This window comes from Mercenaria mercenaria, chromosome 17, assembly GCF_021730395.1.
Source record: "Mercenaria mercenaria strain notata chromosome 17, MADL_Memer_1, whole genome shotgun sequence".
NCBI lineage: Eukaryota > Metazoa > Mollusca > Bivalvia > Venerida > Veneridae > Mercenaria > Mercenaria mercenaria.
Window position 1 is genome coordinate 2,019,003 of NC_069377.1, and position 18,352 is coordinate 2,037,354.

The following is an 18,352-nucleotide window of genomic DNA, read 5'->3' on the forward strand; positions in this document are numbered from 1 at the left end:
TATATATCAATTTCAATTTCTTATACTAAGGTTTTGTCAATGGTTTTTTTTTTTTACAAACACAAATATATAAAAAAGCAAGATATTTACAAAATAGTGATAACATGTTGCATGATTTTACTCTTTTATCCTTACATCATTTAAATCCTTTCTATTATACAGTACACATTCCTGACTTATCCGTCCCTTTACATTGCAAATTTTCAACATCGCATTACAAAACAACCAACTTTGCATCAAAAAGGAATTTTTTACCTGAAAAAAAAAAATCCTTTACCTTCACATCACCATTTCTGATTTAAACATCAAACACTCTGTTACTTCCTTTACAGAACTATTTCCAACTTTTACACCAGAGGCCCCTGTCTTGCCTTCACACCATCTCACATCATTTCACCACCTATCACCAGCATGAATCCTTTACATTTTTGCATATATATCCCAAACTATAATATACATTGATATTATAGCCTTTACCTCTTTCACATTTCCTTTACATTTTTGCCTTTATATCCCAAACTTTAAACTACATTTATTTCATTGCCTTTACCTCTTTCAACTTTTCTTTTACATTTTACATCTTAGCCTTTACATCTCGAACTCATACTTCTATATCATTGTACAAGCTATTATCTGTACCATCAGTTCTTTCCTATTTACATCTTTGCCTTAACACCTTAAGCTCATACCTTTAACATTGTAACATTAAGACTTTTTACCTCCATTACATTTCCTTTACAATTTACATCTTTGCCTACACATCCTAAACTCATACCTTTACATTTTAACTTTAAAGATCTTTTACTCTAATGAAACAATAAGCAAATGGAAGCCTATAAAATGAGCACAATTAAGAATAATGTCATGTGTAAACTCTGGTCACACCTAAAATACCCTGGTAATTCTAAGCAAAGCGCATAACTTCATCACAAAACTAACTGGTTCTCATATCATCTTATGTGATTCAAAATGACTGTTTCAAAAGAGAAAAATACAGATTTATCTATGACCGATATTTTTTGAAAATGGGGTGGATGGGTAGTGGATGCACCATGCATTATAAATTTTGTTTGTTTGTTTGTGTTGGGTTTAACGCCGTTTTTCAACAGTATTTCAGTCATGTAACGGCGGGCAATTAACCTAACCAGTGTTCCTGGATTCTGTACCAGTACAAACCTGTTCTCCGCAAGTAACTGCCAACTTCCCCACATGAATTATCATCTAGGCATTATAAATGGATTATCAGCTATTGATACTGAATATACATCATTTGGACATGTATATGGCCTAAAAAAAGATTGTTTCCTGTAACATGCTAAAAAAAATTAGGGTCGGAAAGTGTTTTTTTTGTTGTTTTTTTTTTATTAAGTGGGACTTTTCGGAAATTATTTTTGTGTCTAAAAATGAATACAAATAAGGGGGTTACACTTTTAGAGTACCAGTAGGTTGATTTCTAACATCACTGACCATGTTTAAAGCACAAAAAGTGCAGTTTTGTTGAAAAACAATATCTCAAAGGCCATTAGAACATTTAGGATCGGGCCAAAAATTTAGGGTAGGTCGAAATACCGGAAACAAACAATTTTTTTAGGCCTATCAGTACTTTGAAAAATATGATCTCAGTATTAGTAGCTGTGATACCTTAGCCGCAGAGGTCACCTTGAATCTAACTACAAATAGCTTCATGAATAAAGTAACAAAACATCTCTATTGTTAGACCTATGCAACATACTGGTAAACGTTAAATTATACATCAGCACGGAGTACACCTCATTTTCTAAGAAGTAAATCATATAAAAGGTTACCAACTGGTCAACACTCCATATGCATAAAATTAAAATAACAGATCTCATTTCTATGTGACAAAAGGTTAAAAACAAGTATGTTTGCATTAAGACATTAAGGTAATCTTAAATATATATTAAAAACAATTTGTTAAATTCTTACCAGCTCACATTACATGTAAAGAAATCACAGGAGAATCTTTCTCCTTATGGTTAACACAACATCAACTACCTATTCACAGATTCAAAATTTTGTCCCATTTCTGTTCCATTCTGCATCAAGAAATTCTAAACTACAGGCTGCTTAGATCATTAGAAACCATTCTTTCAGGTATTTAGTGTACCTTTGGGTATTTTATACACTTTTAACATATTTAGTACACTTAATGGTATTTAGTAATCTCCAGTAAACATATGGGGACATATGCATAACATCCCCATGTGCCCTTTCTCCATCAAAGCTGCCAAATGTCACTAAAAACACGTCACTAAATCCAAATCATCTGTGTCATTTCTCCCTATATACATCCGTTCCATTATATGAACACAACAATTTATGTAAAAACTATTTCTCTACCAACAAGAAAACTGAACAAGTTTATAAATAGACTATTCTACATCCTCTGAATATCTACAAGTCACGGGCCATCATGATGTGTCATCCTGGTCACTGTCGCCCCCACCTCTATCACCCCCATCTCTATCACCCCAACCTCCTTCACTAGATACAACTGTCACCTCTGTACATATCACATATATTTTTTTCCACAATGGGACGACTGTATAACAGCAGTTTATTATGCAATCTGGGCCTGTGCTAGTTCCATCAATTTAAAGACTATTAAACACTATTGTATACAACTCTGTATTTTGTCTATCCATTCTTGAGCGATCTTAAAGTCTGGAGCAAGAAAGTGGTATAATCTTCTTGTTGTTTTCATCTAAAACAGACCATATAAGAAATTAGTGAACTCCTGTTTCAATCGAACAAAGACAAAGAAGTTGACAAAACTCAATACTGTGAAATCATTAATATTCGTGGGGGACTAATTTTCGTGGATTTCGTGGTTGAGTCAATCCACAAAATTTAATCCCAATGAACACATAAAATTCCCATTCACTTTATGTTCAAAAGTTGAAATCCACAAATTCATATCCCAAAGAAATTGCCATTTTGACCAAAACCACCAAATTTCATGCCCGCCAAATTAAATGATTTTACAGTAAATCATTATGGCCTATAATATTCAGCCAGTTAGCGAAACAGCCTTGTTACCGAAAGGGTAAATCATACAGTATGTAATACACATTTAGTTTACAGGCTAAATTAATTCATTCTTCCAGCGAAATTATACAAATTTCTATAATACAAGATTAAAAGTCTTTTCTTCCAAACTGATCATTTAGAGCAAGGAAAATAAGAATAACGTACCTCAAAAAAGCCTTGTTCATCTGCCTTTTTGGGTGCACCCTGTATATGTCTGCCTCCACTTCCTAATTGCTTTACAGATTCCACCTCAGACAGATCTATAAACCCTTTTGTTGCAGAGTCCTCCACTGAATCATACCACCGCAGCTGAAACATGAACAGTATAATGAATCTCATAATGCTTTAATTTCTTCAGCATTTCTTTTCCTGACCAAATAAAACCAGTATCTTTTTAACCTTTAGCATGCTAGATAAATTGTCGTCTGCTAGAAATGTCGTCTGCTAAAATTGTAAAGTTCATTCAATTTGCTCCAAAATTGAAAGAAATATTGTCAGAGTAGCAAACAGCTTGGAACCTGATCAGACGCCGATTTAATCGGCGTCTGATCTGGTTCCAAGCTGTTTGCAAAGGCTGTTAAATTCGCCTGCAGCAGGCTAAAGGTTTAAGACATGCTGTGAACTCACATTATGGCAGAGATATTTATGAAGATATAGTGAAACTGAGAGGCCTACCATAAAATCTAAAACTGAATGGAACATTGAAACCTTAGAGATAAGTGACAACATGGCAGAGATAACGACAACACGGCAAGTACAAAAGTCCTCTTTATTCTTCTAAATGACATGCTAAAAACTTCATGAAAATCAAAGGAAATGTTACACACACAAATGAAAGAGAATGGTATAGGATGTCTCCAAACATTTCATTATCCTATTTGTTTATTGACCCTTAGCCTGCAGGCCGCAAGTGATTCTGCCTTTGCGACAAATGCAGACCAAGATCAGCATGCACATTCGTGCAGTCTGATCATGGTCTGCACTGTTCGCCATTCAGTCCACATCTTTTTGGTAAACACCCCTTTTAACAGTCAATGGTACTGTGAAAATTGAAAGATGGACAAGTTCATTATAGAAATTTAGCCGGGTAAGGGTTAAAGTCAAAAGAACAAACCTGATGTTTCATGGAGTCCAGCACAAACCAGCGTTGCTTCCAGCCCTTGAGTAATGCCCCTTTCTTGTAGAGATATCCCTCGTGTGTTCTATGCTCTCCTGAACTGGTGCCATATCTTTCATACATGGCAGAAGGAGTTGTATGGGATGCTGTAAACAGAAAAGTTAATTACTCTCTAATGTAGTATGTAAGGTTGTATAGGATATACAGTGTACTGTAAAAGCACATATTTTCGCTGAGTCAAAATTTCGCAAATTTTGAGTATGTTCGCAAGGTTTAATAATCGCGAAATTGTAACAAGAGCACCGCCTTGCGGATGCTGACGCTCATCTGATTTTTTTGTATAGTAGAAATATTGTCCTACCCATGATTTTCTAAGTCTAAAAAGGGCCATCATTCTTGCAAAAAGCAGGATAGAGTATGTTTCTTGATGTACAGCGTCCGCTTATGATGGTGAAAAACTGTTGCAAGTTTTAAAGCAATAGCTTTGATAATTTATGAGAAAAGCTGACTTAAACATAATACTCAACCAAGAAAACTGATTTTCTAAGTCCAAAAGGGGCAATAATTATTGCAAAAAGCAGGATGGAGTTATGTTTCTTGCTGTATAGGGTCAGCTTATAATGGTGAACAAGTGTTGCAAGTTTCAAAGCAATAGCTTTGATAGTTTAAGATAAAAGGTTGACCTAAACATAAATTTTAAGAAATCTGATATTTTCTAAGTCCAAAAGGGGCCATAAATCTTGCAAAAAGCAGGATGGAGTTATTTTTTTTGCTGTACAGGGTCAGCTTATGATGGTGAACAAGTGTTCAGAGTTTTAAAGCAATAGCTTTGATAGTTTAGGAGTAAAGCTGACCTAAAAATAAAACTTAACCAAGAAAACTGATTTTCTAAGTCCAAAAGGGGCAATAATTCTTGGAAAAAGCAGGATGGAGTTATGTTTCTTGATGTACACGGTCAGATTATGATGGTGAACAAGTGTTGCAAGTTTCAAAGCAATAGCTTTGATAGTTTAGGAGAAAAGTTGACCTAAACATAAAACTTTACCAAGAAATCTGATATTTTCTAAGTACAAAAGGGGCCATAAATCTTGCAAAAAGCAAGATGGAGTTATGTTTCTTGCTGTACAGGGTCAGCTTATGATGGTGAACAAGTGTTCCAAGTTTCAAAGCAATAGCTTTGATAGTTTAGGAGAAAAGCTGACCTAAACATAAAACTTAACCAGGCAACACTGACGCCGACATTCTTGCAAACATTTTCATAGATACTGTATGAATTCAAAATTACACACTTGATTTTAAAAGTTTTAACCAAACAATGAAATTTACATCTACATTTTTGTATAAAAGAACATGTCCAAACGAATTTAACATTTACTTAGTCTATCACCTCCACCATGGAGAGAGCTTGCTTCGGATCCACTGGGTTTGGATATACTAGAGTTGCTTGTGCTTGCGTCACTGACTGCCTTCAACTTGGTACAATTCTTCGGTACATTTGGCATACACTTCTCATGACAGTTGTAACCACAGTCTGTACAATGCATTCCTGAAATCACAGTCAAATAATTCCATGTACTCATTTGTACATTACCTACCTCTGCGTTGTTATGAGTAATGATAAAAGTAGAGAAAAGAAGAGTGCCAAACTGTCGCAATATATGACATCAAAGCAAGTTACTTTTAACTGTACAAACGTTCTATATGCTCAAAGCAGACTATTGGTACATTTTCTCAATTTCGACTTATTCAACGGCCTTAACTCTTGAGCAACAAAGACTGTTTATTGAACTTGTGAACTGGTGAACTCTAGACAGCAGTTACTGCCAATTTTTGTAACTTTGTGTAACTCAAGAGCCCTAACTCCAGACAGACTCGAATGTTCCAGCTTGTTATTGAACTTGGTAAAGGTATTACACCCATAAACATTGTAACAACAAAGTTTGGTAAACAATCAATAAGAACTATTCAAACTGCGGAGCAAAGAACTTTTGTGGGTGCCATTCACTGCAGCTGCAGGTGACCTCATAATATATCCGGTTTCATGGGTATAGAAAAATATTCAGGGGTGGATGGGGGGAATAAGAATGATAAGAATAAGGCACTACTTTACCTGTTTTTGTCAGACCCCATAGCACATTGGAGCAGAGATCACAATAAACTGCTGTCGTGTACGTCCATTCTTCGAACCTGTGCGGCTGACCAAACATACGGGCCGCCTCGCCAAGCATCTTACCCTTGACCAGGATCTCTAGAGTCGAACGCTTGTGTATCGAACGACCATGCGAGCGTGCCAGCTGCATGTTAAAAGACAGCTGACGAGGTAAGGAAGACGCATCTCGTCCTGGACGCTGTAGTTTATCCCAGAATACCTTCCACTTTCTAGGCAGGTGACCAAGATCATTCTCTAGTTTATGGATTTCCTTTAATTTACAGAAACAAAATGCATTATATAACTGTAACTTTAAAGTTGACAATCGTTAATAAATCCTATAATTTTGTTAGAATAAAGATAAGTGGTCAATGCGAAGTTGCTCAAAGGTATTCTCTATTTTGAGCTTTGGTGGACAAGATGGACAAGTTCATTATAGAAATTTAGCAGGATAAGGGTTCATTTTCAATCTAAAAGTTTAACCTACATCTCCTCATCTAGAGACAAAATTTCTAGGTGTTTTTCTTTTTAATATTCCTTGCTTATCTTACCTGAAACTGCCAACAAAAGTGATCAGGTTCTTGTAACATTACATTGTCATAGCAACCATTTATAACTTTTCTCTGTTGCTGACCCATCAACTCAAGCGATTCTGAGTCTTCATTCTGTGTAATCTCACGATGCACAATCTCAATATCATACGATGGCCCGTGGGCCAGATCTTCCACCGTGTAGTAATCCCAGATCTTCAGGTTTGATAGATACGAATATGGTCGCAACACCTGAAATTAAAGTCTTTCTTCATAATAGCCCTCTATGAAGTTTAACCTTAGCCATTAGAAGGCTTGCACCTGAAGCCCAAGTAACAATCAAGCTGTGGTAACGCAGCAACCATGTCTGCCGTAACTTGTGACCAAGGGTCAACTGGTTCTGGGTTTTTTTTCTGCGGTGTCAGCCTAATAATCACACAAACCCTGCCCCTTTCTAGTTTGCTATCTGTAGCAAAATGATAGCATTGCAAGACCTTGAGGGATTCGTCATACAATCATTCATGACTACCTCCTATTGTCAAAGACCAGTCACTCAAAAAGTTAAGTTTTGAAGATTTTCTCATGCAACTACAGACAAGAGCTGTCCATAAGACAGCACACTTGACTATTCAATAGCTTCTGAGCTGAACAAGGGCCATAACTTGGCAAGATTTATGTAACTGAGTTATTTTATTACAATTTAAAACAAAATTATATTTCATAACGACAACTTGCATACATAGAATCAACCAAATTTTCTAAGTTAAAAAGGGCATCTCAGAATTAAATTCAAGCAAAAGTTATCAAACATGGCTATTTCAGCTAGACTGATGACTAGAAAGCATTGTGTGAAGTTTCATTCCAATATATACAGTTGTTACTGAGATACTGTGTGATACTTAGCTACAGCAAAACTTTACCAAATTTTCAAAGTCTATAAAGGGCCACAATTTTTACCAAATTAAACCAAGAGTTATCTAACTTGGTTCTGTCAGTAGTTCCGTTGACTGGAAAGCATGGCATGACGTTTCAACCCAGTATATATAGCTGTTGTTGAGATACAGTTACATAGTTACTAGACAAAAAACTTTAACAAAATTTTCAAAGGTGAAAAAGGGCCATAATTTGACCAATTTCAACCAAGAGTTACCAAATTTAGTTATTTCAGATAACTAGGAAGTCTCGTGTAAAGTTTCGAAACAATACATGCAATGGTTTCTGAGATATTGACTTGCACGCAAAATTTTAACCAAGGGGAGATGCAGAAGATGAAGCTGATGCCTGGGTAAGAATAGATCTCACTATTCTTTGAATAGCTGAGTTAAAACTCATCCAAGACCACCAATGTTAAAAGTTGTCTTACATCTCAGTGTGACTGGGGCTTAAGATTTAATACGCCAGAATAGTTTGACAAATACATTTTTTTTATACCCTGTCACAAAACTGAATTAAATTTTTTCACTGTGAATTCAGTTTTTTCACTGTTTTTCTCTGTGAATTCAGTTTTTTCACAGTGAATTCAGTTTCAGCTACATGTAAACAAGCTAGACCCTTCCAACAATGTAGCAATCATATAAGAAATAGGTAAGGTGACAGTGACAAATACAGGACTGAATATTTCTAATTTGAAGAAAATCTAGAAATTATGATCTTTTAATTACTCACAGCATCATGTTCCCCAGGGCTGTACATAAAGTTATAAAACAGTGGAGATTTTCTGTGATGTTTGTCAATGTACTCCCAAAGGGACGCTCCTATACTGCTCTGCTGTATATGTTTGGACGAAAACCCAGCCTGTTGTTCGAAATCGTCCAACTGGTACATCTTCTTATCTTCCAACAGCCAACCAGCTTCCATACGTTCAAACTCGTTGTCCATCATGAAAGTTCGAAAGCGACACGACACGTAATGATAAGCTAAGAACTTGAGGAAGTACTGGTTGAACTCGAACGACAACGGGAACTGACTGTGAACCTGTTACAGTGGAATCAACTTGTCATTTTCTCACATATTACACAAAGTGACTGTACTTGCAGACATGGGAATTCAAACTGTTATGATGTCCAACAATTTACTTAATTTGAACATATTCATTTTACACAGATTGAAGTGAAAAGATTTTGGTAAACTCTGCTCAATGACTGTTTCCTAATTCTCTGGACCCATATACATCTATGTTTAAAATATGAAACTTAACACTTACTAATTTAAAATATTTGATTTGTCATAGCTTTATGTTACATGACTTTTTTTGTATACTTACAATTTTTTGTAGAGCTATCTGCAGCAACAGAATGAATATTCATGCTATATGTGCTATTTTAACAGAGCAAAAAAAAAATTTCAGCAATTTAATCATTGCATAAGTAGGGGATTGTGGAGATTGTAAATTCCACACCTACCAGGATCTGAACAAGCCAATTCCAAGGTTGGGCATCAGAGGCTCGACTTCTACACAGCTGAACCTCTAGTTACAGTCGAACTTCCTTAACTCGAAATCTTCTGCACCGACAAAATTTGTTCAGAGTTATCAAACAATCTTCATTACACAGGAATTTTGCCAGGACCCGACAATGAATTTGAGTGAAGGGTGGTGTTTTGAGTTATCCGAGTTCCAGCAAACAAAGTCTGACTGTACTTCATTACCCATTTATGACATAATAACATACCCAGCTGTTCTAATGTGATGAAAAACCTTTATTACAAACCTGATGTATTACATCCAGGAACTGTAGAAACACCGGAGCAAATCCGCTGGCTTGGTTTGCCTGAGTCTGATTGCTCCTGTGAGTAAACCTGTGCCCGAACGAAAGCCACTCTTTCTCTATGAGAGCGCGAAAACCTTCCATTGTCCTGTAATATGGATCTAAGAGGACCTCAGCGACCGACACAACTTGAGTAGTGATATCCCAACCGTCCTCCAGACAGATCATAACAGATGAGCCCTGAACATCAAGTAGGTCAACTGTGGCACCTGCTAACTGTAAAATGTTCTGGATCTGAAACAGAAAGACAAATATACAGTCACTGTACTTAGGTTTAACACATTCAATTTTATTGATAGGGCTGTTTTTTTCACTGGTGAAGGCAGAAGCATGTTGTAAATCATTTTGTATATTGTAACACCCATTTTCTGTTTTATTTATCTAGACTATACTGCCGCTTTCTGAAACACTGCCTCTGGATCTCTCATAAGTAGATTTGTACCCATTCAAATTAACTTTAATAAATTTTTTCATTGTTGTAAGCAGAAGTTTTTTCATTGGTATAAGCTGTACAAGAATGAATCTATAAATACCTGTGGCAACCACCCTGATTCTTCAACTGCTTTATGAAACGAAGCATCTGGACCTTGAGTAGAGCTACTAGGTATACATGCCCTTGACAACTTCTTAAAACTTGCCTTCACATGCCGGACTTCATAGAAATCAACTGGTATAAAATCACATTTTGGAAAAGATTCCAACTTTACACCCTGAAATTCAAGAAGCAATATACTCAAAGCATGGGAACGGAAGATGAACTTGTTTATTAAGCCAATAAGGTTCAGATTCAGTGGGTTTCTTTAACCTTTAACATGCTAGATAAATTGTCGTCTGCTGGAAATGTCGTCTGCTAAAATTGTAAAGTTCAATCAATTTGCTCCAAAATTGGAAGAAATATTGTCAGAGTAGCAAACAGCTTGGAACCTGATCAGACGCCGATTTAATCGGCGTCTGATCTGGTTCCAAGCTGTTTGCAAAGGCTGTTAAATTCGCCTGCAGCAGGCTAAGGGTTAAACAATTTTCGGTCTAATACTGTGTCTTTATTTGCTGGTGTGAGCATAATGCTAAACTACATAGTTTTGCTGAACTTAAATATCACACCAATGGCGTATGACATAATACCCCATCCAGTCACTTGACAACAAGGTGACCAATCCAAGTGCTATCTTCTTGAACCTGTGACCAAATGTGTTAGCTGCTAGTACATGTTTATAAAGTCTGGTTTGTTCAAGCAGGAGAACAAACCCTAAACTCCCATGTCAAAATAGTGTGTGTGTGTTCGGGTTTAACGTCTTTTTCAACATTTTATCAGTCATATAAACGACGGTGTCTACTTGTAGCGGAGCACTATACCCAACTTTATAGTGCTGCCTCACTGGAATATCACCCCGTAGACACGTGGCATGATATCCCACCCAGTCACATTATACTGACACCGGGCTGACCAGTCCTAGCACTATCCTCTTAATGCTGAGCGCCAAGTACCATTTTTTTACGTCTTTGGTATGACGTGGCCAGGGATCGAACCCACGACCTCCTGCTCTTGCCATGTCAAAATAGATGCCCTTAGTAACCACTGATACACTGCTGCTGATATTTTAAACTTGTTACAACTTCTTGATACAGATTTCATTTTGTAATCTTTTCATCATAGTTTCTTTGGCACTAAAAATTATGCTTCAGTAAAGTAAGATCCTAAGAAAATTTTCCCACTAACTTGATACTGCAGTATTGTGTTGTATAATGAATATCATGCTGAAATGTGGGGGCATTTCTGGCACAGAAAATACCTTAAGATTAATTTCCTTCTTTTTCTGAAAGGACAATTTAATACAGACTTACAGTGCATATCTGATACAAGAATCAATGAATACTGAAATCAAAATAATCTGTACAAAACAGGAAAACAATCAAATTTATTTGTGGGTTATTACCGTTAAGTCATGGCCCTAAAAACAGCTACAGCACTGAAGGCCCAGACAGCCGTAACCTTGACTAGATTTATTGAAACTAACCTTCATTTGTGATTTTTCTCCAAGCACATAAAGCGAGACTTTCTTAAGTCCCTGTACCGAACTGTTAATAAGGTCCCCAGTCCTCTCTAAATCTCCATTCGGATGGGAAAATCTTGAAGGGTCAAAAGTGCTCGTCTTTGCTTTGTCCTTCATACTTCCAATCCTAGTTAGAGCTGAAAAAACATGTAAATACAATCAAAACACATGCTAACATTAACCTCAATACTGTTCTCTCTACATTCCTCTACAAACAACTTCTCATCAAATTTATACATACTAATGACACTGTATTTTAGTTAACAGTGAAAAACAAACATTCAAGAAATCAAACAAAGTAAAAAATTTTCTTTGAAGTGCTCAATAAAATGATAGATAATAAATACTTAAAAGCAGCCAAGAATCTTTAAGCATTTACGTTAAATGGTTAAATGATCATTCTACAGTGAAGTAAGAAAGTAAAACACTTCTACAGTATAGGTAAAACTGCCAATACTAGTTTTTTAACTAGAATAGTTTAGCTACCACATTCGTTATTAGAGTACTATCACCTCCAAACATAAACAGGCAGATTTCTTTTCTTTAAACCCGCAACAAACATGTAACCTCTCTTTTCTAGTGTTACGTCATCCAACATTTACCGACACACAATCTTGTAAAGCTTTCTAATTAAGATGGTGCTCTGCAACCCTTATTGCATTCCCATAATACATCACTCCAGCCACGTACATTATAAGACAGAAGCTCATCTCAACAAGACAACATATTTTGTCAATTCAATCAGCCATATTAAAGAAGCTATTTTCAACTAAACAAAATAATTCTATCTTAAACAACACAAGGCAGCTTTGTCTCGACTACAAATTGCAAATAAGAAGCAAAATTACATAGGTTATCATCTGAATTAGTTATGACAGGCTAGTCTGAATTGTTATGCCTTAGTTCAAAGAATATCAAAAGCTGTATACATATAGAAGAAGTGATATAACAACTATCTGGGAAGAGGATCTCTGTGCCTATAAATAGATTCTGTCATCCCTCTGAGACAATTTCAGATATATTTCATCCACTAGTGGGGTGGGGTAAACAGTACTAGTCTATTTAGTAGTGGGTGACAATAGCTTTAGAAATACTTGCAACGAAAAATCTCAAGGCAGTATTAAAATAATTGTTGCATAAAGATTAAAAGTTATTTTCTCTGGTGTCAAAATTGCTGAAAATGAATTTTAAGCTAAAAATAGAACATCCAGTCATGTGACAGTCTGATGTGTTTGATTATAAAAAAAAAATGTTATGACACATGCACTATCTCTGGGCATGCTTGTTTTTATTCCTCTACAAGTGAATGTTCCTGTCTGAAGAAATCGTTTTAACTTATTTTCTCATCCAAGGGACATAAATATGTCTTAAACAAACTATGCTCTTAACAGAATGTCCAGTTGTAATTAGGTTTTGTTGTATTAACCCTTATCCTGCTAAATTTCTGTAATGAATCCAGTAAACTATTATTAAGAGTTGTGAATTCTTTGCACTACAAATAAGACTTTCTTGTGAACATAAATTTGCATAATTTAGCAAAAACTAGATGCCCATGAGCAACATGTTGAGCCCGCCACCTGTCAAAAGGACTAACATTTATGATACTATTTACGGCAACAGAACTGATTGCTGCAGCAAACTTTTCTGCCAAGTTATTTAAAAACATCTCCATCCATGTCTAAGTTACAGCCCAGACAAGAGAAACTGCATCAACTTTTGACCTTTGACCCTTAAGTGTGACCTTGACCTTTCATCTACTTACGCCTGACAGACTGTCTCACTGAGGCAAATAATTGTGCATAGTTATTCAAGAAACCCTCAATCCATGGCTGTGTTACTCCTTTGACCTACAAACATGACCTTGACCTTTAAGCTACCAATCTGGTTCTTGCATGCAACACACATATGTGTCAAGTTATTTAAGTATCCCTTGACAAATTCAGCCTGGACAAACTCAAACAGATGCGTACACGGATGCACATACACCGAACTGCCATTGTGACAACTATGTCGAACTCACCGCCAGCGGGCTCAGCAAAAATGTCCAATAGATAAGATTAGTATATCGTGTTAAACTTAAATACATTAACTTCAAAAATCAGCCCTAATCCAAACACTTTAAAGAATCAAGAATTATTCCTTTTGGCCTTATTTTCAGCATTTTTTTTTGTACTTTAATCATTTTTTTATCAAATTTATTCATTCTTCTTCAGAATCATACACATGTTTGAGGAACAGAAACCACAATGCCCAGTAATGCTGCATTCCCGAGCATAAAATATAGGAGGTTATACTTGAAAAATATCCTCGGGTCCTCGGACGTCTTGGTAAAGTTAAAACTGAAATATGAAAACGGATGATGTGAAAATATATATTCCTGGATGTCAACAAAAAATTTACCTTCGCCAGTAACAGTATATGCATGATGCAGCTTATAAGGTGTACACATATGAATACTAGAAAATGCATATAATATTACGTAGGTCTATATAATTATGTGATGTTTTTTTATTTGTGCAATGATCTGAAAACATAATAAACCTTCAGACACAATGTTATAAGCTATTTCTTAACATTTCAATACATAGCCAATCATATTAAGATTTCTGAAACAAAAATAAAACGTAAAAATTATTCGAAAATCCGACAACAAATGATTAACGTAACATTAAATAAATATTCAATTTCTAATGTAGTGGCGGCCATTATGGGCGCTGTGATATCATTGTTATTCCCTTAAATGTGCATTACCAAATAAGGTGAACAGATCAATATCAGCTAATTAGGAAATAATGTTTAGAAAAACCGTGTTTTAACCTTATGAATGCACGAAAATAGGTAATACATCTGTGGAACAATTTCACGAGGGCGTGGCCCGAGTGAATTATTCTTGGGACGTCTAACCATTCTGAGTGTATTAATTTAAGTAAAACACAACTTTGCTATATATTATTTCGATTCTAATATGCTTTGAAATAACAACAAAAATTTTATTTGTTTTCCATGAGTTATCTCAATCATGACATCCAAAACAAAATTAGCTACATCATGAATACCCATGATCCCAAAGTATATCATAATTGGGCATGACCATATAAGGGAAAATGCACTCCAAAATGGCCACTGTATCATTATCTGGTTACAACTCCAATAGCTATAACATTAATCTGTTGTCTTTTTTTCACTTTCCCCCCCCCCCCCCACCCCCAACAGTTTTTTTCTTCTAAGTTTAACTAAACTGCATCTTTATGAGCATGTTTCAAAATGTTTCTAATTCCCCCTTTAAGCCTATCATTGTACTTACGTGTTAAAAGGTAGATATAAGACAGATTACTTTGTACAACCAATAAAACGGTCTAAATTAAGTGATAAATTATGCACTACCTGCGCCTGTTACGGACTATCATCAAAAAACCTTGAAAGTACCCAAACCTTTGATGATATAATTTAACTAAATAACACAAATTTTAAAAGTACATTAAGTTTGATGTATAACATACATTAGGCTTGGCTGCAAATTATAAACAATAAAGTACATACATTTATATCGATGATGTAAGAAAGTTTTGTGATTCATATATTTGGTGGTACAATGACATAGGAAAAGGAACGACAATGCACTACTTTTTCTTTAATGAAAGTCATCTTTTTTAATGCAGAATTCAACACAATGTTTATTTGAGCTGCACCATGAGAAAACCAACATAGTGCATTTGTTCGCTTTCAAATCCTATTGCAATTTGAGAAAGTGTTAGTGAACAGCATGGATCTCGACCAGACTGCGCGGATGCACAGGCTGGTCTGGATCCATGCTGGTCGCAAAGCCACTATGTTAGTTTTCTCATGGCACGGCTCATTTATATAAACAAGCCAAGTATTCATCCACAGCCATACAGAACACACTTTAACAGTTATATTATATTGCTATATACATTCATGTATACTTTCATACACATATATCATATGTACAAACATACACATCAGAAAACTCTACAGACTACAAGAACTTCAAGACAATATACTGAAGGATGATGCACAGCAAACAACAGCCAAAAACAGATTTTCAAAGCGAAATTCAAACTAAACAGCCATTGTTCCTTAAACTGTGCACGGATGCCAAGTTGGTTGCATCTCAAGAATGCATGTCAAAAAAAAATAAATCAAGTTTTAAACGTAAATTTATGGTAATATACAAATTAAAATATATTTTGTGCTTGCCAAAATCTTAAAATACAGTAAATAACAAACTGCTTGAGGTCACAAGGGGATGAACAAAATGCTCCAGTATCCAGGATTTCGAGCAATTGAAACATAGAAAATAAAAGGAAAACAATAGAGACCTATGTAAATCACTTGAGTAAGCCTGGATGCTCAGGTCATCAATGATCAAGTGAGCAGAGCTTTACTGTATGTATAAAATGCTAACAATAACAATATAATATCCACAAATGTCATCTCAATAGCACAAAATCCAGACAAATGTTTCTGTATGTCAGTGCAGTTATCCAAATTTTGCACTGAGGAGATCACTTAGTTGCAGAATTGAACAAAAGATAATTAATTTTCACGGAACTATCTACAAGTATATAAGCAACCAAACTTCAAAAACACAAATCTTAGCAATAGCTTTTCCGAAACCTTAAAAAAATCACTCTGCAAGAAGTAAGACTAACAGAACTAAGTTAGGCAAACCAACAAGAAATACATGTATATATATATATGTATGTATGTGAGTGTAAGCATGTATGTTGGAAGAAAAGAATTATTGTATACCTAAGATCACTCAAAGCATTTTTTTTCGTGTTAGGTGCTTAAGCCTTAATTAAGAGATGTATATCCCCAAAGTCAGCAAAATTTTAGGATTGGTACCCGTAGCTGTAGAATTATATATTACAACAGGTTTTGAACATTGAAGTTTTACATTATTTTAGATAAATACATTTATTTATCTAAGTCTTGTTAAACATACCTTTGCAGTAACTGTTAAAAATTCATTTATACAGGCCTGTGATTAGCCAAATATGCCCAGTCCTGAAAATCCTGACTTGAAAGCCTAAAATTTTGATTTTTACTATAAACATATAGGGAAAATTCAGGTTTCAAAGCCTGAAATCAGGACCAGGCCTGAAAAATAACAGGCCTGTTTATACTATTTATAGTAATTCTACTAATTTACTGCCTACTTTTTAGCAGACGCTAATTTTCCGATTATAGGGACTTCCTATAAGAATGCCTACCAAAAATCTCAAACTGTCTATTGAGGTAACCCCGAACTTTTACATTCAATAGAACTATCACTTAGGGGAAACACATCTCTACTATGCCATGTTATATTGCGGATACATGTGAGATATACAACAAGATAATTTTTGTGTCATAGTACCATCTAAGCTAGCTGCCAATCTCCGCTTGCCAACTGTAAAAATGTAAGTGATGCTATACTGTTTTATACTTATTTATACACTTATAGTTTGTGCTATATTTGAGCTGTGCCATGAGAAAACCAATATAGTGCATTTGCGACCAGCATGGATCCAGACCAGCCTGCGCATCCGCCCAGTCTGGTCAGGATCCATCCTGTTTGCTAACGGTTTCTCTAATTGAAATAAGCTTTGAAAGTGAAAAGCATGGATCCTGACCAGAGTGCAAGGCTGTGCAGGCTGGTCTGGATCCATGCTTGTCACAAATGCACTATGTTGGTTTTCTCATGGCGCGGCTCATTTCTATTAAGCTCTGATACAAGAAGACAAAGTTGTTTTTCATACCTCTTTATATACTTATAGTTTGTGCTATATTTCTATCAAGCTCTGATACAAAAGACGAAGTTGTGTGCTCATTGTAATTCAGTATAGATTATCTTTTATATCAGGTACTTTAATAAAAAATTATTTTGCATAATAATATTGAGCTAAGCAATGACTAACTATGCAAAACTATACTATAAATATATCTCTTGCCAGTAAATATATGCAAGTTATGCAAGTTACGTTTCTTAAAAACAATGCAAAATATATGCATGCATTTTTTCCCAAATAAAATATGAGACCTTCAGTCTTTGACAATTTAAAGTCCAGAAGCTTAGTTATACTAAAAGAGACCATTTAGTTAAAATTTTCAATATTTTCATGAAGTATAAAAATTATATGTATTTTTTTTTCAGGCGACTCTGAAAATATGGTAGATTCTATGATAGAAACATCATTTTCTAGCACTGTTAAACTTCAAACCGTTGCTTAAATGCAAATAAATTTTGATTCTACTAAATATTTAAGAACTAGTCAGTATAAATTTCTGAAAAATATTTCTACAGATATATCTTTGAGACAGTGCTTTTTAAAGAATATGAGTAGGTGAAACATTTTTTACAATACGTTAGCATAATGCAAGCTATCTTGTGTCATTCTTTTATGAACAATGCATTAAAGAAACACCGAATATCAAACGGTCTACAAGCTGTGCTGGAAAAAAGCAACATTTTTACAGCTGATTTAAAAGTTCGCTACAAATCTTTGACCCATGAATATTATCTGAGCCCAAAAATAACAAGCAGACTGTATGGTGATGGTTAAAATCATCAAAACTGGACCAAGCAAAAATATTAAAATTAAAAATATACAGAACTCAAAATCAATAATATAACTCAGTAGCGTAATATGGAACCTGGCAACATAAGCAATAGTAGTGAAACG

The 18,352-nt window shown here is 35.2% G+C and overlaps 1 protein-coding gene across 6 annotated transcripts in view; it reads right to left on the reverse strand.

Annotated features, from left to right (window-relative positions):
* Window positions 1-1,228: 1,228 nt before the first annotated feature.
* The window catches only part of LOC123536008 (myotubularin-related protein 13-like), an 88,834-nt gene continuing 71,710 nt past the window's right edge, over window positions 1,229-18,352 (reverse strand). For 3 of the 6 annotated variants that reach the window (XM_053528736.1, XM_053528731.1, XM_053528734.1), the window contains 11 exons: window positions 13,958-14,002; window positions 11,628-11,800; window positions 10,146-10,322; window positions 9,556-9,846; window positions 8,513-8,821; window positions 6,869-7,099; window positions 6,279-6,588; window positions 5,544-5,714; window positions 4,166-4,314; window positions 3,217-3,360; window positions 1,229-2,725 (listed from right to left, as the gene is read on the reverse strand). In XM_053528736.1, the coding sequence (XP_053384711.1) occupies window positions 2,633-2,725; window positions 3,217-3,360; window positions 4,166-4,314; window positions 5,544-5,714; window positions 6,279-6,588; window positions 6,869-7,099; window positions 8,513-8,821; window positions 9,556-9,846; window positions 10,146-10,322; window positions 11,628-11,800; window positions 13,958-14,002 (2,093 nt within the window). In that variant the 3' untranslated portion in view covers window positions 1,229-2,632. Of the gene's footprint in view, window positions 2,726-3,216; window positions 3,361-4,165; window positions 4,315-5,543; window positions 5,715-6,278; window positions 6,589-6,868; window positions 7,100-8,512; window positions 8,822-9,555; window positions 9,847-10,145; window positions 10,323-11,627; window positions 11,801-13,957; window positions 14,003-17,046; window positions 17,080-18,352 lie in introns of all 6 variants that reach the window. The other 3 variants (XM_053528733.1, XM_053528735.1, XM_053528732.1) reach the window with 3 other exon arrangements.